The sequence below is a fragment of the Dendrobates tinctorius genome, unplaced genomic scaffold, assembly GCF_039654945.1.
Source record: "Dendrobates tinctorius isolate UK_male_01 unplaced genomic scaffold, ASM3965494v1 ptg000136l, whole genome shotgun sequence".
NCBI lineage: Eukaryota > Metazoa > Chordata > Amphibia > Anura > Dendrobatidae > Dendrobates > Dendrobates tinctorius.
The window spans coordinates 2663788-2682026 of NW_027361804.1; the positions used below are offsets into that span (position 1 = coordinate 2663788).

At 47.8% G+C, this 18239-nt stretch overlaps 1 protein-coding gene across 3 annotated transcripts in view; it reads left to right on the forward strand.

The window, feature by feature from the left end:
* The first annotated feature begins 292 nt into the window (after positions 1-292).
* Positions 293-18239, forward strand: part of TRIM24 (tripartite motif containing 24) — a 43306-nt gene continuing 25359 nt past the window's right edge. For all 3 annotated transcript variants that reach the window (XM_073544025.1, XM_073544026.1, XM_073544027.1), the window contains exon 1: positions 293-817. In XM_073544025.1, coding sequence (XP_073400126.1) covers positions 526-817 — 292 coding nt within the window. In that variant the 5' untranslated portion in view covers positions 293-525. The remainder of the gene's footprint in view (positions 818-18239) is intronic.

The following is an 18239-nucleotide window of genomic DNA, read 5'->3' on the forward strand; positions in this document are numbered from 1 at the left end:
ATTTCTATTACCAGATCATTTGCATATTAATGAGTTGCAGATGAGCCCCCTGCAGTCCCAGCGTCCTCCCCCCGGGCAGACCCTTCTCTTTTGTTCTCCGCCCGGGGCAGCACAGTGCCCCCGCTGCCTCATCTACATGCCGGGCAGGTCTGCGCTTAATATTCATGAGAGGCCCCGCCCACTTAATTTATTATTCATTACCGTTTTTTCATTGGGCACCGCGCTGGGGGCGTGGCTTTGGGCGTGGCTTCGGAGCTCGCTCTCTTGTTGGAAGGGGAATGAGAAAAATCACATTACATTTCGGACTGTACCACTGCGCGGGGAGATCCCGGGAGCGCAGAGCGGCGCGGGAGCCTCGTTGTTCCAGTGGTTTCCCTCGGACCCCGCTGCGGGCGGAGTGGTAGCTGCCGCGGGGAGGCGGGCCCGGCTCGGGCGCTCAGTCTGCGTCGGGTCGCGGTTCGTGTCGGATGTGAGGAGGCCGTGAGCCGCGGCGGTGAGGCCCAGGAAAGTCCGAGGCCTGCGAGCATGGAGGGGGCCGCGGCCTCCACTCAGGCGGTGCCTCCGCCGCCCCCGGAGAACGAAGCGGAGAGCCGGCCGGGACCGGAGGAGCGGAGCGGGGAGAGGGCGGCCCTCAGCCTGCTGGAGACGTGCAGCGTGTGCCGGGCCAACATCCAGAGCCGGAGCCCGCGCCTGCTGCCCTGCCTGCACTCCGTGTGCCTGCGCTGCCTGCCGGGCCCCAGCCGCTACATCAGCCTGCCGGCCTCCACGGGGCCCGGCGCGGCCCAACCGGGGGCCCCGAGCTCCGCCACCGTGCAGGGTGAGTGCGGGGAGGAGGAGGAGGACGGGAGAGCGGCCCGACCGGAATATAGAGAGCCCCCCCCCGACCGGAATATAGAGAGCCCCCCCCCGACCGGAATATAGAGAGCGGCCCGACCGGAATATAGAGATCGGCCCGACCGGAATATAGAGATCGGCCCGACCGGAATATAGAGATCCCCCCCCCCCGACCGGAATATAGAGAGCCCCCCCCCGACCGGAATATAGAGATCCCCCCCCCCCGACCGGAATATAGAGAGCCCCCCCCCGACCGGAATATAGAGAGCGGCCCGACCGGAATATAGAGATCCCCCCCGACCGGAATATAGAGATCCCCCCCGACCGGAATATAGAGATCCCCCCCGACCGGAATATAGAGAGCCCCCCCCCGACCGGAATATAGAGAGCCCCCCCCCGACCGGAATATAGAGAGCCCCCCCCCCGACCGGAATATAGAGGTCCCCCCCCCCCCGACCGGAATATAGAGGTCCCCCCCCCCCCGACCGGAATATAGAGGTCCCCCCCCCCCCGACCGGAATATAGAGATCCCCCCCCCCCCGACCGGAATATAGAGATCCCCCCCCCCCCGACCGGAATATAGAGATCCCCCCCCCCCGACCGGAATATAGAGATCCCCCCCCCCCCGACCGGAATATAGAGAGCCCCCCCCTCAGTGTATACGGCCCCGTGTGTGGCGGCCCCCTCAGTGTATACGGCCCCGTGTGTGGCGGCCCCCTCAGTGTATACGGCCCCGTGTGTGGCGGCCCCCTCAGTGTATACGGCCCCGTGTCTGGAGCCCCCCCCCAAGTTCTTGGAAGAAGGCGAGGGGGGGGGGGAAAGAGATTTCTGGTCCTTATAGCTGTATTCTCTGCGGTAGATCGGACCCCGAAATGTCCCGGATACCTGAAGACGCCAATCCCCAAATTCTGCCCCCCGCGCCTGATTGATGTGAACTCTTCCCCTCTCCACCTACTCGGGCGTCCATAGTCTGAAGTGACCTCATACTGGTGCCCCAAAACTCCACCAGCCCCATTTCATGCCCCAAAATACTATGAACCTATAAGTCCCAGCTGCCCCATAATCAGTGACCCCCGGTGTCAGTGACATCACAGTGTAATAATGTTTTGTGGAAGGAAAGGATTTTATAACATTTCTGTAGTTGTTTGATACTTTGTTTCAGTTCTTCTCATGTCTCTTGCTGTCCATGAGGGTAACCTTGTTTTCACCTGGGGGGTGTTACAATGTATCGGTGCAGGCAGTCCTGGGCTCCAGGCTGATGACTCTCAGCTGCACTGATACATAGTCAGGAGCTCCCAGCTGTGCGAGGTCTTGGTCTGTTGTAGTGCTTGGATTAATGACACCCGTCTGAATTTGTGAAGTTTGATGAGAATTTTTTTTTTTTTTTAATCCTCCATCCATTTCAGAGACGTGTCTTTTTAATTAGCGCCATGTACTAAGGGGGTGTCTCACGGGGGTTTTTTAGGGGCGTGTCTACCCTGAGAGCCACACCCGCTTGTACAGACCATAAACATGGTGCTAAGCAAAGAGGCCCATCTCTATTTAATTGAATGGAGGATTTAGAAAAAAACCCCAAAAACTTTATCCCTGATCTTCCCCTAAGAGCCCTTGTTCCTGTGTGACCCCCTGTGAGGACTTGAGGGGCCCTTGCTCCTGTGTGACCCCCTGTGAGGACTTGAGGGGCCCTTGCTCCTGTGTGACCCCCTGTGAGGACTTGAGGGGCCCTTGACTCCTGTGTGTCCCCCTGTGAGGACTTGAGGGGCCCTTGACTCCTGTGTGACCCCCTGGGGGGACTTGAGGGGCCCTTGACTCCTGTGTGACCCCCTGGGGGGACTTGAGGGGCCCTTGCTCCTGTGTGACCCCCTGCTGGGACATGAGGGGCCCTTGACTCCTGTGTGACCCCCTGGGGGGACTTGAAGGGCCCTTGAGTCCTGTGTGACCCCCTGGGGGGACTAGAGGGGCCCTTGCTCCTGTGTGACCCCCTGCTGGGACTTGAGGGGCCCTTGACTCCTGTGTGACCCCCCTGGGGGGACTTGAGGGGCCCTTGACTCCTGTGTGACCCCCTGGGGGGACTTGAGGGGCCCTTGACTCCTGTGTGACCCCCCCCGGGGGGGACTTGAGGGGCCCTTGACTCCTGTGTGACCCCCCCGGGGGGAACTTGAGGGGCCCTTGCTCGTGTGACCCCCTGTGAGGACTTGAGGGGCCCTTGACTCCTGTGTGACCCCCTGGGGGGACTAGAGGGGCCCTTGACTCCTGTGTGACCCCCTGGGGGGACTAGAGGGGCCCTTGCTCCTGTGTGACCCCCTGGGGGGACTTGAGGGGCCCTTGCTCATGTGTGACCCCCTGGGGGGACTTGAGGGGCCCTTGACTCATGTGTGACCCCCTGGGGGGACTTGAGGGGCCCTTGACTCATGTGTGACCCCCTGGGGGGACTTGAGGGGCCCTTGACTCCTGTGTGACCCCCCCGGGGGGGACTTGAGGGGCCCTTGACTCCTGTGTGACCCCCCCGGGGGGGACTTGAGGGGCCCTTGCTCCTGTGTGACCCCCTGCTGGGACTTGAGGAGCCCTTGACTCCTGTGTGACCCCCCCCCCGGGGGGGACTTGAGGGGCCCTTGCTCCTGTGTGACCCCCTGGGGGGACTTGAGGAGCCCTTGACTCCTGTGTGACCCCCCCCCCCTGGGGGGACTTGAGGGGCCCTTGCTCCTGTGTGACCCCCTGGGGGGACTTGAGGGGCCCTTGACTCCTGTGTGACCCCCTGGGGGGACTTGAGGGGCCCTTGACTCCTGTGTGACCCCCTGGGGGGACTTGAGGGGCCCTTGACTCCTGTGTGACCCCTTGGGGGGACTTGAGGGGCCCTTGACTTCTGTGTGACCCCTTGGGGGGACTTGAGGGGCCCTTGACTCCTGTGTGACCCCTTGGGGGGGACTTGGGGCCTTCCTGTTATCTCTGCTTCTCCTCTTCGGCATTGTGTATCTCATGCTGGGCAGCAAATGTCCAGTGAGCAGCAGAGCTGGAAGAAGCTGTACAAGACTATTACCCCCAAGGCCGTGTCGGGATCCCTCAGATTACTCTTTCATCTGAAGGACCGATGTTCTTGGGTGTGAAGCACCATATGTCTCTAATCAATTGCTCCGTCGAGAAGGATAACACAGACACCAGCTGTATAATACCACTCGGGATGCCTGCCAAGACGCCTCTGGCTTATCAGTTAGGCTTCCGTCTTTTATAGTAAAGAATTTAAACATTTTACAGACATGCGCAGTACAAATGATTTTACAACTTGTTTTAGACAAAGAAAGTCATTTAGGCGAAAAAGCAGAGGTATTTGACCTTGGTTCACAAGGGAGATGTCTGAGACATCTCCTCGAAGAACAGATAAGGTTTTAAACAAGAGAATGCAACATAGACAGAACTCAATTTAACTCCTTCAGTTCCTATCATTCCCCCCTTTGACATCTTCATTTTCCACAATCTGGAACACTGGATCCTGCAACAACAGCGGATAGTGGCTCGTTCACCAGGTACTATCCCAGGCCGACGGGTTGCCCAAGGGAGACAGGTCTTCTACCTTCTCCATCCCCCAGATACTGAAGCCACGTCCATCATTGCAAGAGTACGCTCCTTCATGCCAGAAATGAGATGTCAATCTAGGACTCAAAGGAATAATAGTTAAATTCTTGTTGTTTACAGTCAAACTTCCTTATCTATTTCTACATCTTTTCTTGCATACAGAGATACACCAAAAAACAAGTTTCAATAGCACATATATTACGAAGATACAAACAACAATGATTTTGGACAGCAACGGTGGTGTTCAATATATCCAATATATCCCATATTTGGTCATCTAAGTAATCTGTAGCCCTGACTAATTTATCCCACATTTGAGTAATCATAGGATAAATAAAAATAGAGCTGACAATTTTATTAGCCACACTCATCTGCACTATATGTGGTCTCCCAGAGAGGCGAGGTGTATTGTCAGCAGCTCTTTTGTACAACGTGTGTTTAGGTATGCTCTGAGTACTCAACTGGTCATTCGGAATAACAAAGGTAGCTGGAGTCAAACGACCCAGAGTACAAGCACCTTTTACCCCTACTGGCAACCATTTATATGCATTGTAAAGGGCTACAATACCCTACATCGGGATTTCCACAGGTGGGAGTTCCTTTCTCATATCCAGATGACTCGTTGCAAGGTATATTACCTGAAATATTAATACAAGTTTCATTATTGCCCTGGGGAAATAAATTGGAATACTCCCAGGACGTGTTATGCAACCTTCTTTCTAGCAGTATTGGTTTGAAGGCATCAGTAGAGTGGGAAGTTACATTAAAACTAACTTGTAGGCCATACATTGGAATTTGCCCCAGGTAGGTTAATCGAGTTCTATTCCTGGGTACCCAAGCCCCCCCTTTATATGCCAGATATTGAAGGTATGTATTACTTCCTGAAAGATTACCCTGCCACCAAGGGTATCCTACCCATCCCACAATAGGTATTCCAACAGTTGTGTTCCATAACTTCACATTATTTGTGGCATTATTAGCGAGTGTATCAGAACAACTGGTCCAGGCAAATAATTCCTCGGGTGGCACAGGAATAACAAGGAACGGAATACTAGTGGCTGATACTGGTGAATGTGTGCAGATCCAGCAATCTGCTGGAGACTGAGTGTCTTTTGACCAATCATTTAGTATTTTTTCCTGATGTTGTATAAACTTATTATTCAAGGACATTGGAGAATTTAGATTGTCCCACGCAGCTACCATTATTACAGATAATGCAACAAAACCAAACCAAAACATTATGCACTCTTATGCTTTGTTAATTCCTGTGGCTAGTTTGCAATGTGATGCGTGGATCCAGGTTGGTCGTCCTTCCAACTTAACAGAAGTAGGCGTTGTCAGGAGTACTTGGTAAGGTCCTTGATATTGGGGTTCAAGGGTCTTTCTGGAGTGTTTCTTGACATATACGTAATCACCAGGTTGTAGACAGTGAGTTCCTTCCACACTATCTGGATCTCTGTCTGATTCAATTGTTTCAGGGACACCGAATCGTGGTACTAGTTCCATCACCAGTTTCTTTGCAGTGGCTCGAGCTGTAGCCGTTTTCACCGGGTAGGCCTCTGGCCATCCAGAGAAGAGATCTACACATACTAGGATATTTGCATACACTCCTACCTTGGTAGCTGTATGTCGTCAATCTGCCGTCTCTGAAACGGGTAGAGAGGCCTAGGTGTCGCTTTCTTAGGGACTTTTACTGTTTTACCTGGGTTGTGCTGTGCACAGATGAGGCATGATTGTACAAGTTTCGCGGCTGCGCAACTGAAGCCAGGAGCGATCCAGAAGGCATCTACCATGGCACACATGTGACTTTTTGAGGTGTGATTGGGGCCATGTGCTGCTTGCGCCATGATTGGGAACAGGGACTTTGGTGGGCACATTTTATCCTTATTCTCCCATACTCCATTTGAGTTCAGCTCAGCTCCCAGTCTCCCTCGGTGTACCTTCTCTGTTTGGGCAGCCTTTTGCTGGAGGGATTTCAGGACATCTAGACCCAATGTGGCTGGAATACGCTGACTCCCCGCCACCGTCCACTGCTCTCTCTAGGCCGCCTTGTGCTATTTTAGCAGCCTCGTTCGCCCTTCTATTGCCCTCTACCTCCACGGAGTCACCTTTGTGTGTGCTTTTACCTTGACAATGCCAACCTGGACTGGTAACATCAATGCCTCCATCAATTGTTTCACCAGCTCTGCATTTTTAATGGGCTTCGAATCTGTGAAAATATTAGCGACTTTACCTGCAGCGGCTCTACACGCCTCAGTGAGTGCCTTCAACTCTGCCTCCTGCGCCGACATGTGAGGAGAGAGTGGTTCCGCTCGGATTACCTCATGTGAGGATACTACTGCATACCCAGTGTAGAATCGTCCATCCTGGTGGTATCTGGGGCCATCTACAAAAAAGAAACTCAAAGTCTGCATTAGGAACAGGTTTTTCATGAATGTGTGCAAACCCAACTGTCTCCTGACTCATCAGTTCTATGCAGACATGTTCATGCGTCATGTCAAAGTATCCTTCCTCACTTGCCAATACGGTCACCAATTCCCCCTTTTCTGAATCCACAGGCAGGAGGGTGGCTGGATTCAGAACGTTACATCTTTTGAGGAGTGACATACTCAGGAATTAGTAGAGCACACTCAAGTCGGAGCTGTCTGGCCATAGACAGATGTTTTGGTTGAACTTGTAGGAGTATGGCATGGATGTCATGTGGGGAATAGATTGTCATAAGAAACGTCAGTGTCATCTCACATGCCTTTCCTATTACTTCTCCACTTTTTTCCTTGTGCTCCAGCATACATGACAGGTCGTTTTATTGTCCTTGTTTGCTCAATTTCTTTAGCTACCTTAAGGAGGTCTTTCGGATCTACATGTCTCCATTCAGGTCTGGCTGTCTGTACTGCGTCTCGTAAGTCTTTGTTCATACCGTCAATGAATGCATTCACCAGTATTCTAACATCAAGTGGGTTTATGCAAATGTACCCCATGTCTGCCCATTTCAGCTGTAACCGTCCAAGGTATATCTCTACTCTCTCTCCTCTTTGCTGTGTCACATTAGTCAGGAGTACAGACTGCTCTGATTGTTCCACTGCAGCCCATTGTCTTAGTGACTCACAGTACGTCTCCCCAGATCGTGCAGATTTATCATCCATGCCCCAAGCCTGATTCTTTGTCACATCTGTGTGTCTGTAAAACGGGAATGGTTGGTCCTCAGGGGCAGGCAGCTGCTTCAGCAAAGCTAGCTGGTCAGAGGGGCTCCAGGGATAATACACCTGCATCTTTCTTATTCTAGTCACACTTCTAGGTCCTGCTGGGGTTGGCCGTCTGATGTCTACTGTCAGCTTACTCCTCAAGGGCCAATGTCCCTACTATCCACTATCCACACTATTATGTCAGCTTCTTATGATCTTGTCTGGATAGGATTTAGTGCAATTCTCTTAGGTCAGTAGCACAGGTCACACAAGTAGCTATTCAGTCTGGGTTTGTCTGAGTCTGACCACAGTGTTTACAAGTCCATCTATTTTGTCTGGGTCTCTGGTTACACTTTGTCAATCAAACATTCATAATACACCTTTCATACTGCTGCACATTCTCAAGCATCATTTATTCACTTGCTATTTTCTTCCCTTGTCTGTGCCTTTTTGTACATCCAAACATTCACACTCTGGTATTTTTGCCTTTTTCAATATTTGTCCCACTTGTTTTACTGCTTCCTTCCTTCTCTGTCTCTTGTAATTTGACACAATTTGCTATACAAATCAATCACACAACTAGAAGCAGGTTCAAACACATTAATGACCAAGCAATCACTTACAATTCCCTTCTAAATTAGGCACCAAATCTTACTTTTAACTTCCAATCTTCAATTAAGTACTGTTGCTTTAAAATGCACAAATCTTTCAGCTTGTACCTTACGGATAGAATTACAGAGAATTTTGAGCACAGCTCACACTCAGCAGAGATAAGAGCGAAGGGAGAAGAAAAACTACGCAGCGGTATCATTCCCCCCTCCCATCAGAATGCAGCGTCGTCCTTCACAGAATTCTGTAGTTCTTTAGACTTATCAAAATCAATTTCTACAAAGAAACTCAAAATCACGGGATTTCACTGTAAGGGCAGATAACTGTATAATGAGATTAACCATGCCTTGCCCTTTTTCTGGCCAAATGCATTCAGGAAACTTTACAATGTAATGCCACATATAACACGAACTATATCATTACTCAATTCATTCAGTCTCAGATGTAGATTTGAAATATCTATAACGCATCTGTCCGGGATTCCACCACAACTAGAAAGGTCACAAATCTCTTGACACAAAAATGATGTGTGATGATTCATTCATACGTGCTCATTCACTGATTTTTTTTTTTTTTTTTTACTCAATTACACATCTCTCATCTTATTCAGAGGTTCTCATAGACATATATACAAGGATTCACACAGCCTGCCTATCTTGCACTTTGGATTTGATTAATACTTTTTCCAGGTTCTTTGCTGCACTACTTCCATATCTATCCTCAATTATATCACATAACCGATTTCCTTCTTCAGGTATCTTTCCCTGACTGTTCCCCATCTTATCTTTTATTCTTATCCTGTCTCTCTTGTTGTCTTCCTGTTAGTCCCCTGCCTTAGGTGGTGTATTGGGTAAGCTCAAGACTAGGCTCTACTATACCTCGTTACCTTCTTCCTAAGGTGCTAACAGGCTAAATGGAGTGTCTGTTCCTCGGTGTACTACGTGTTTCGTGTACTTATATGCTATGTAGCATCCGAACAGAAATACTCCCACAACACACAGGATTGTAAATAAAGTGTCCATCTACTGGGGTTCTTCAGTCATATCCTGTCACAGGCTCATTTCACGGTCCTGTGCTCATTCGGTCACACTCTTATCTGTCACAAGGTTTATTCGTAAAGGGTGTTGATTTAAGCTTAGGCGGTGACCTCCCCGAAAGGACGCTGTCACATGACCCAGTTAGGCAATATCACCACTCTTTGAACGAATACCTACTGTGCAGCTTATTTTTCTACTTTCCACAACCTTTCAAATCAAAGTAGCCATTCAACAACCTCCTCTATTCCTAGTGCGGAACCGTCTATTGTGAAAAACTTGTCCGTCCGGGTTGCGCAGTATGAACTGTTCACCCAGCCTTATATTCCGTAATGTCAGACCTCTCCCATTTTGATTTGCATCAGCTCTTTTTCTAAAAATAGCTGTGCACACACAGAACCTACAGTAACCTCTCATTCGAGCAGAAATTACATATGCGTGTCACACCCGATTTCCTCAGAGTTCTTATATGGACCTGATTTTACGGCCCCCTCCTCTACTAGATTCCCCTTTATACGGACCTTAGTTATAATGATAGATTATGAAGAGCAGAGAAGAGAAAAATTGATCTCTTACCTGGCCAGGTGTTTAGGTCTGCTGTTCACAATTTCATCAGTAACTGGAGTGGTCTGTAGATCGGGTAGTCTTGGAGAGGTGCCTATATCAGGTCCCTGTTTCGGGCGCCAGGAAACTGTCGGGATCCCTCAGATTACTCTTTCATCTGAAGGACCGATGTTCTTGGGTGTGAAGCACCATATGTCTCTAATCAATTGCTCCGTCGAGAAGGATAACACAGACACCAGCTGTATAATACCACTCGGGATGCCTGCCAAGACGCCTCTGGCTTATCAGTTAGGCTTCCGTCTTTTATAGTAAAGAATTTAAACATTTTACAGACATGCGCAGTACAAATGATTTTACAACTTGTTTTAGACAAAGAAAGTCATTTAGGCGAAAAAGCAGAGGTATTTGACCTTGGTTCACAAGGGAGATGTCTGAGACATCTCCTCGAAGAACAGATAAGGTTTTAAACAAGAGAATGCAACATAGACAGAACTCAATTTAACTCCTTCAGTTCCTATCAGCCGACTTAAAAAAAGTGTCAAACTTTTTACATCCCAAAGCGCAAACAAAGCCGAACTTAGTTTTTGGTGTCTTTTTTTTCCTAAGTGGATTAATAGACGTGTCAGTCGTATTTGCAAATCAGCCTTGAAAAGTGTCTGCTTCATTGTTTCAGTAGAATTTGCCTGTACAATGTACTTGTGTTTTGTGTGCAGTCCAGCAATTGTTTTCCCTAAATATTCTCTTCGAACTTAGGGTCCCGTTACACGTAGCGACGCACCAACGATCCCGACAACGGTGCGATCTGGCTAAGATCGTTGGTGCGTCGCTAGTAAGCAGTCCGATACAGGCCGATGTTACTACCGACCCCGGCGATCGCTGGGACCTTGTCACACACTGTCTATTGTAACGATTCCGACTTTGAATAGGCGTCCTTCAGCGCTACCTTTTCCACACCCTCCGCACCGATTGGTGGCCACAGCTGCGCTCTCATTATCTTATTGGGCGATGTATTTTACAACGCCCCTCTGCTCCGATTGGTGGCCACTACTGCGACCACTTCATGAAAAATCGCAGCAGGTATACCAGCTCTCCACAGCGCTCAGGAACAGTGGAATGGGAGCGATGCTACGGCGTCTTTTATGACGAAGTCGCTGTTGCGGCCACCAATCGGAGCAGAGGGGGCGTTGCAAAGAAAAAGTTTTATCACGCCTACGTTGCAGAGTTCGGAGTCGCCAACAAGGTCGCTCGACGCTGATAAGGGGCGTCAACCACAGCGATGCACGCCGGCCAGCGGGACGCCAGCGATCAAACAATGATCCTGAACGTTCGAGCACGATCAGCGACATCGCAGCAGGGAGCCGGTCGTTGCCGCGTGTCACACTAGGCGAGATCGCTGCTGCTGTTGCGTCACAAAATCGTTGTCGCTTTAGCGATATCGCTAGCGATCCCGCTGTGTGTGATGAGGGCTTTAGGGTGATTGCACACAGTGCGGATTCAGCTGCGGATTTTTCCGCGCGGATTTGCAGGTAAACTCGCAGGTAAAATGACCTGCAGATTTGCCTGCGGTTTGCCCCTGCATTTTGACACCTGTACAATGGAGCAGGTGTCAAACCTCAGCAGAATCCGCAAAAAATTGACATGCTGCGGATTTAAAACCACACCATGTGCACTGCGGTTTTTAAAATCCATTGGTTAACATTGTACTGTACCTTGGTTGCGGATCCGCAGCAAAATCCGCACCATGTGCACACACCCTTACCTAGTACTCTAATAGCGGACGGACAGCTGTAAATTGAGTCAGTGTTGACCAATCTTGAGTTACCTCCTGTATTATACCCCAGAGCTGCACTCACTATTCTGCTGGTGCAGTCACTGTGTACATACATTACTGATCCTGAGTTATATCCTATGTTATACCCCAGAGCTGCACTCACTATTCTGCTGGTGCAGTCACTGTGTACATACATTACTGATCCTGAGTTACATCCTGTATTATACCCCAGAGCTGCACTCACTATTCTGCTGGTGCAGTCACTGTGTACATACATTACATTACTGATCCTGAGTTACATCCTGTATTATACTCCAGAGCTGCACTCACTATTCTGCTGGTGCAGTCACTGTGTACATACATTACATTACTAATCCTGAGTTACCTCCTGTATTATACCCCAGAGCTGCACTCACTATTCTGCTGGTGCAGTCACTGTGTACATACATTACTGATCCTGAGTTATATCCTATGTTATACCCCAGAGCTGCACTCACTATTCTGCTGGTGCAGTCACTGTGTACATACATTACTGATCCTGAGTTACATCCTGTATTATACCTCAGAGCTGCACTCACTATTCTGCTGGTGCAGTCACTGTGTACATACATTACATTACTGATCCTGAGTTACATCCTGTATTATACTCCAGAGCTGCACTCACTATTCTGCTGGTGCAGTCACTGTGTACATACATTACTTATCCTGAGTTACATCCTGTATTATACCCCAGAGCTGCACTCACTATTCTGCTGGTGCAGTCACTGTGCACATACATTACTGATCCTGAGTTACATCCTGTATTATACTCCAGAGCTGCGCTCACTATTCTGCTGGTGCGGTCACTGTGTACATACATTACATTACTGATCCTGAGTTACATCCTGTATTATACTCCAGAGCTGCACTCACTATTCTGTTGGTGCAGTCACTGTGTACATACATTACATTACTGATCCTGAGTTACATCCTGTATTATACCTCAGGGCTGCACTCACTATTCTGCTGGTGCAGTCACTGTGTACATACATTACATTACTGATCCTGAGTTACATCCTGTATTATACTCCAGAGCTGCACTCACTATTCTGCTGGTGCAGTCACTGTGTACATACATTACTTATCCTGAGTTACATCCTGTATTATACCCCAGAGCTGCACTCACTATTCTGCTGGTGCAGTCACTGTGCACATACATTACTGATCCTGAGTTACATCCTGTATTATACTCCAGAGCTGCGCTCACTATTCTGCTGGTGCGGTCACTGTGTACATACATTACATTACTGATCCTGAGTTACATCCTGTATTATACTCCAGAGCTGCACTCACTATTCTGTTGGTGCAGTCACTGTGTACATACATTACATTACTGATCCTGAGTTACATCCTGTATTATACTCCAGAGCTGCACTCACTATTCTGCTGGTGCAGTCACTGTGTACATACATTACTGATCCTGAGTTACATCCTGTATTATACTCCAGAGCTGCACTCACTATTCTGCTGGTGCAGTCACTGTGTACATACATTACAATTACTAATCCTGAGTTACATCCTGTATTATACCCCAGAGCTGCACTCACTATTCTGCTGGTGCAGTCACTGTGTACATACATTACTGATCCTGAGTTACATCCTGTGTTATACTCCAGAGCTGCACTCACTATTCTGCTGGTGCAGTCACTTTGTACATACATTACATTACTGATCCTGAGTTATATCCTATGTTATACCCCAGAGCTGCACTCACTATTCTGCTGGTGCAGTCACTGTGTATATACATTACATTACTGATCCTGAGTTACCGTATATCCTGTATTATACTCCAGAGCTGCACTCACTATTCTGCTGGTGCAGTCACTGTGTACATACATTACATTACTGATCCTGAGTTATATCCTATGTTATACCCCAGAGCTGCACTCACTATTCTGCTGGTGCAGTCACTGTGTATATACATTACATTACTGATCCTGAGTTATATCCTGTATTATACTCCAGAGCTGCACTCACTATTCTGCTGGTGCAGTCACTGTGTACATACATTACATTACTGATCCTGAGTTATATCCTATGTTATACCCCATAGCTGCACTCACTATTCTGCTGGTGCAGTCACTGTGTACATTACATTACTGATCCTGAGTTATATCCTATGTTATACCCCAGAGCTGCACTCACTATTCTGCTGGTGCAGTCACTGTGTATATACATTACATTACTGATCCTGAGTTATATCCTGTATTATACTCCAGAGCTGCACTCACTATTCTGCTGGTGCAGTCACTGTGTATATACATTACATTACTGATCCTGAGTTATATCCTGTATTATACTCCAGAGCTGCACTCACTATTCTGCTGGTGCAGTCACTGTATATACATTACTGATCCTGAGTTACATCCTGTATTATACTCCAGAGCTGCACTCACTATTCTGCTGGTGCAGTCACTGTGTACATACATTACATTACTGATCCCGAGTTACCTCCTGTATTATACCCCAGAGCTGCACTCACTATTCTGCTGGTGCAGTCACTGTGTATATACATTACATTACTGATCCTGAGTTATATCCTGTGTTATACTCTAGAGTTGCCCCCCCCCCCTCCAGAGAAAGGGCATATCTAATAATTCTGCTGATTTGCCTGGCTCTTACCACTTACCCCGTGGTGGTGTTCATATTTGTGAGGCGGATGTCACCTTTGTTTTGTCTGGTGACATCAAGCCCACAGCTTAGTAATGTTGAGGCCTCTATTAGACACCTATCCATTACTAATCGTATAGTTACATTGTAAATAAAATAAAGTTCTTTGATTGACATAGTGACACTCCTTTAATGAATCTAAATTAAATTAAGCCATACTCATGTCATCGCCCATTCCTGTGATGCCAATGTCTCCTTAAAAAGAATTAAAATAATGAACAGCAGTATTCCTCACCTGTTTGTTGACAATATAATCATTTGTCCCATGATGGGTCTAGCTCTGCTGCATCTAGATGCCAGGCTGCATTGTCGCAAGATGCAACTATATGGCCAGCCATCCAGCAGAGACACTGAGCAGCGTGTACTACCGCTGCTCACTGTCTTGCCATGAACTCCTATAACCTGACTGACGTGAGAAAGTTCTCATGCTCGCGTTGCCGTCAGAAAGGTCCTGGGAGTTCACAGCTAATGATCTCTGTTCAACTCACTGACGTCAGCGCGAGCGTCGTTAAAACTTTTCCAACTGCGCTTGCGTTGAAATCTGTCAGGTCATAGGAGTACACCACGAGACACTGAGCACTTGTAGAACATGCTGCTCAGTGTCTCTGCTGGTTGGCAGGCCGTATAGTCGCATCATGCAATCATACAGCCTGCCATCTAGATGTAGCAGAGGTAGGTCCATCGTGGCACAAAAGGATTATTATATTCTCTCTCGACAGGTGAGGAATATTGTTTATTTTATTCTGTTACAGGAGACTGGCTTCAGTGGACTGGGCGATGATGTGAGCATGGGTTAATTTAGGTTCATTAAGGGAGTCTGTCATTATTTTAATTAGGATTTTTTTCTGGGTGTGTGTTTATTTACAATATAACTATAGGATTAATAATGGATAGGTGTCTTATAGTCGTGGGCTTGATGTCACCGGACAATACAAAGGTGACAGCCGCCTCACAAATATGAACCCCTCTTGCCACCACCACATGCTAAGTGGTAAGGGCCAGGCAAAGCTGCAGAATTATTAGATGCGCCTTTTCTCTGGGGGGGGGGGGGGGGGGGGGATTCTATATCCATGGCCTTTTACCAGCCTGAGAATACCAGCCACAGCTATCTGCTTTAGCAAGACTGGTTGTCAAAAATAATTATTTAAATAACTGGATAAGCAGCGTAGGGTCCCTGCTATTCTTGTTATCCAGCCAACATAAAGCTGATAGCTGCGGGGGTTGCAGCCTGCAGCTGTCAGTTTTGCCTGACCGTTGCTTCCCAGGTGCCGGTACGTGTCACACGTTGCTTCCCAGGTGCCGGTACGTGTCACACGGATCGTTTTGCGACTCGTGCTGCTACTGTAAACACTGATGTCTGAAAGAGCCCTTAACCCCTTCATGACGCAGCCTATTTTGACCTTAATGACCCGGCCATTTTTGGCAATTCTGACCAGTGTCCCTTTATGAGGTAATAACTCAGGAACGCTTCAACGCATCCTAGCGATTCTGAGATTGTTTTTTTCGTGACATATTGGGCTTCATGTTAGTGGTAAATTTAGGTCGATTAATTTTTGCGTTTATTTGTGAAAAAAATCAGAAATTTGGCGAAAATTTAGAAAATGTCACAATTCTCAAATTTTGAATTTTTATTCTGTTAAACTAGAGAGTTATGTGACACAAAGTGGTTACTGAATAACATTTCCCACATGTTTACTTTACATCAGCACAATTTTGGAAACAAAATATTTTTTTGTTAGGGAGTTATAAGGGTTAAAAGTTGACCAGCGATTTCTCATTTTTACAGCAAAATTTACAAAACCATTTTTTTTAGGGACCACCTCACATTTAAAGCCACTTTGAGGGGTCTAGATGGCAGAAAATACCCAAAAGTGACACCATTTTAAAAACTGCACCCCTCAAGCTACTCAAAACTACATTCAAGAAGATTATTAACCCTTCAGGTTCTTCACAGGAACTAAAGCAACGTGGAAGGAAAAAATGGACATTTTAATTTTTCCAACAAAAATTTTCTTTTAGCATCAATTTTTTTCATTTTTCCTATGGACAACAGGATAAAGTGGATCCTAAAATTTGTTGGGCAATTTCTCATGAGTACACCGATGCCTCATATGTGGTCATAAACCACTGTTTGGGCGCACGGCAGGGCTCAGAAGGGAAGGAGCGCCATTTGACTTTTTTGAATGGAAAATATGCTGGAATATTTAGCGGTTGCCATGTTGTGTTTGCAGAGCCCCTGATGTGCCTAAACATTGGAGCTCCCCCACAAATGACACCATTTTGGAAACTAGACCCCCTAAGGAGCTTATCTAGATGTGTGGTGAGCACTTTGAACCCCCAAGTGCTTCACAGAAGTTTATAACGCAGAGCCGTGAAAATAAAAAAAATTTTTTTTTCCTCAAATTATTTTTTAGTGCGCAATTTTTTATTTTCACAAGGGTACCAGGAGAAATTGGACCCAAAAAGTTGTTGTCCAGTTTGTCATGAGTACGCTGGTACCCCATATGTGGGGGGGAACCACTGTGTGAGCACACATCAGGGCTCGGAAGGGAAGTAGTGACGTTCTGAAATGCAGACTTTGGAATGTTCTGCGGTCGTCGTTACATTTCCAGAGCCCCTGATGTGCCTAAATAGTAGAAACCCCCCACAAGTGACCCCATTTTTTTAAACTAGACCCCCCACGGAACTTATCTAGATGTCTGGTGAGCACTTTGAACCCCCAAGTGCTTCACAGAAGTTTATAACGCAGAGACGTGAAAATAAAAAAAAAATTTTTTCCACAAAAATAATTTTTTAGCCCCAATTTTTTATTTTCCCAAGGGTAACAGGAGAAATTAGACCCCCAAAGTTGTCGTGCAATTTTTCCTGAGTACGCTGATACCCCATATGTTGGGGTAAACCACTGTTTGGGCACACGTCGGGGCTTGGAAGGGAGGGAGCACCGTTTGACTTTTTGAACGCAAAATTGGCTGGAATCAATGGTTGCACCATGTCGCGTTTGGAGACCCCCTGATGTGCCTAAATAGTGGAAACCCCTCAATTCTATCTCCAACCCTAAATCCAACCCTAACCATAACCCTAACCCCAACACATCCCTAATTCCAACCCTGGCGGAAAAATAAAAATAATTTCTTTATTTTATTATTTGTTCCTTCCTATGGGGGTGATAGAGGGGGGGTTTATTTACTTTCCATTCTATGTTGATCACTGTGTGAGTTTATCACAGTGATCAAAATGAATGGAATCTGAGGCCGGCGGGCGCACTGCGCATGCGCCCGCCGTTTTCCAATATGTCGGCGCCCATGGTCCGAGACCGCGGGACACCGGGAGCGATAGCGTCACTCGGTAGGTACCGGGAGGTGGGAGGGGGGGCGATCGGAAGGCGGGGGGAGCAGATGACAGCAGCCCTGTCATTCAGTGACGGGGGGCAGATCACCCCGTTAACGGGTGGGGGGTCGGATCGCTGTCACCAGCCATGTCCGATGCTACAGCAGCGTCGGACATGGCTGGATTGTAATATTTCATCAATTTTCATTGATGAAATATTACTATCTCTCTGATTGGCTGTTTCACTTTTAACAGCCAATCAGAGCGATCGTAGTCACGTGGGGGTGAAGCCACGCCCCCTATGGTGAAGAACAAAGCCTCCTGTATCTGCGGGTCGAGTGTCCTTTCAGTGACCCCGGTAACCCGACCCGCAGGGGGGCTTTAAAGTCATGACGCCACATAGGCGTCACTGGTCATAATGGCACAGGTTTTCATGACGCCTATGTGGCGTCATTGGTCGTGAAGGGGTTAACCTTGGGGTGAACTTGGACATTTACCAAACTTTTGCCGATTTTTAGGGGAAAGGCTCGGCAATCCGAACATGAATTCAAATGTGCAACGTTCGTGCCAAATTTGAGATTGACAAACGTTTTACGAACAAGTTCGCTCATCTCTAATCCTGAGCTACGTCCTGCATTT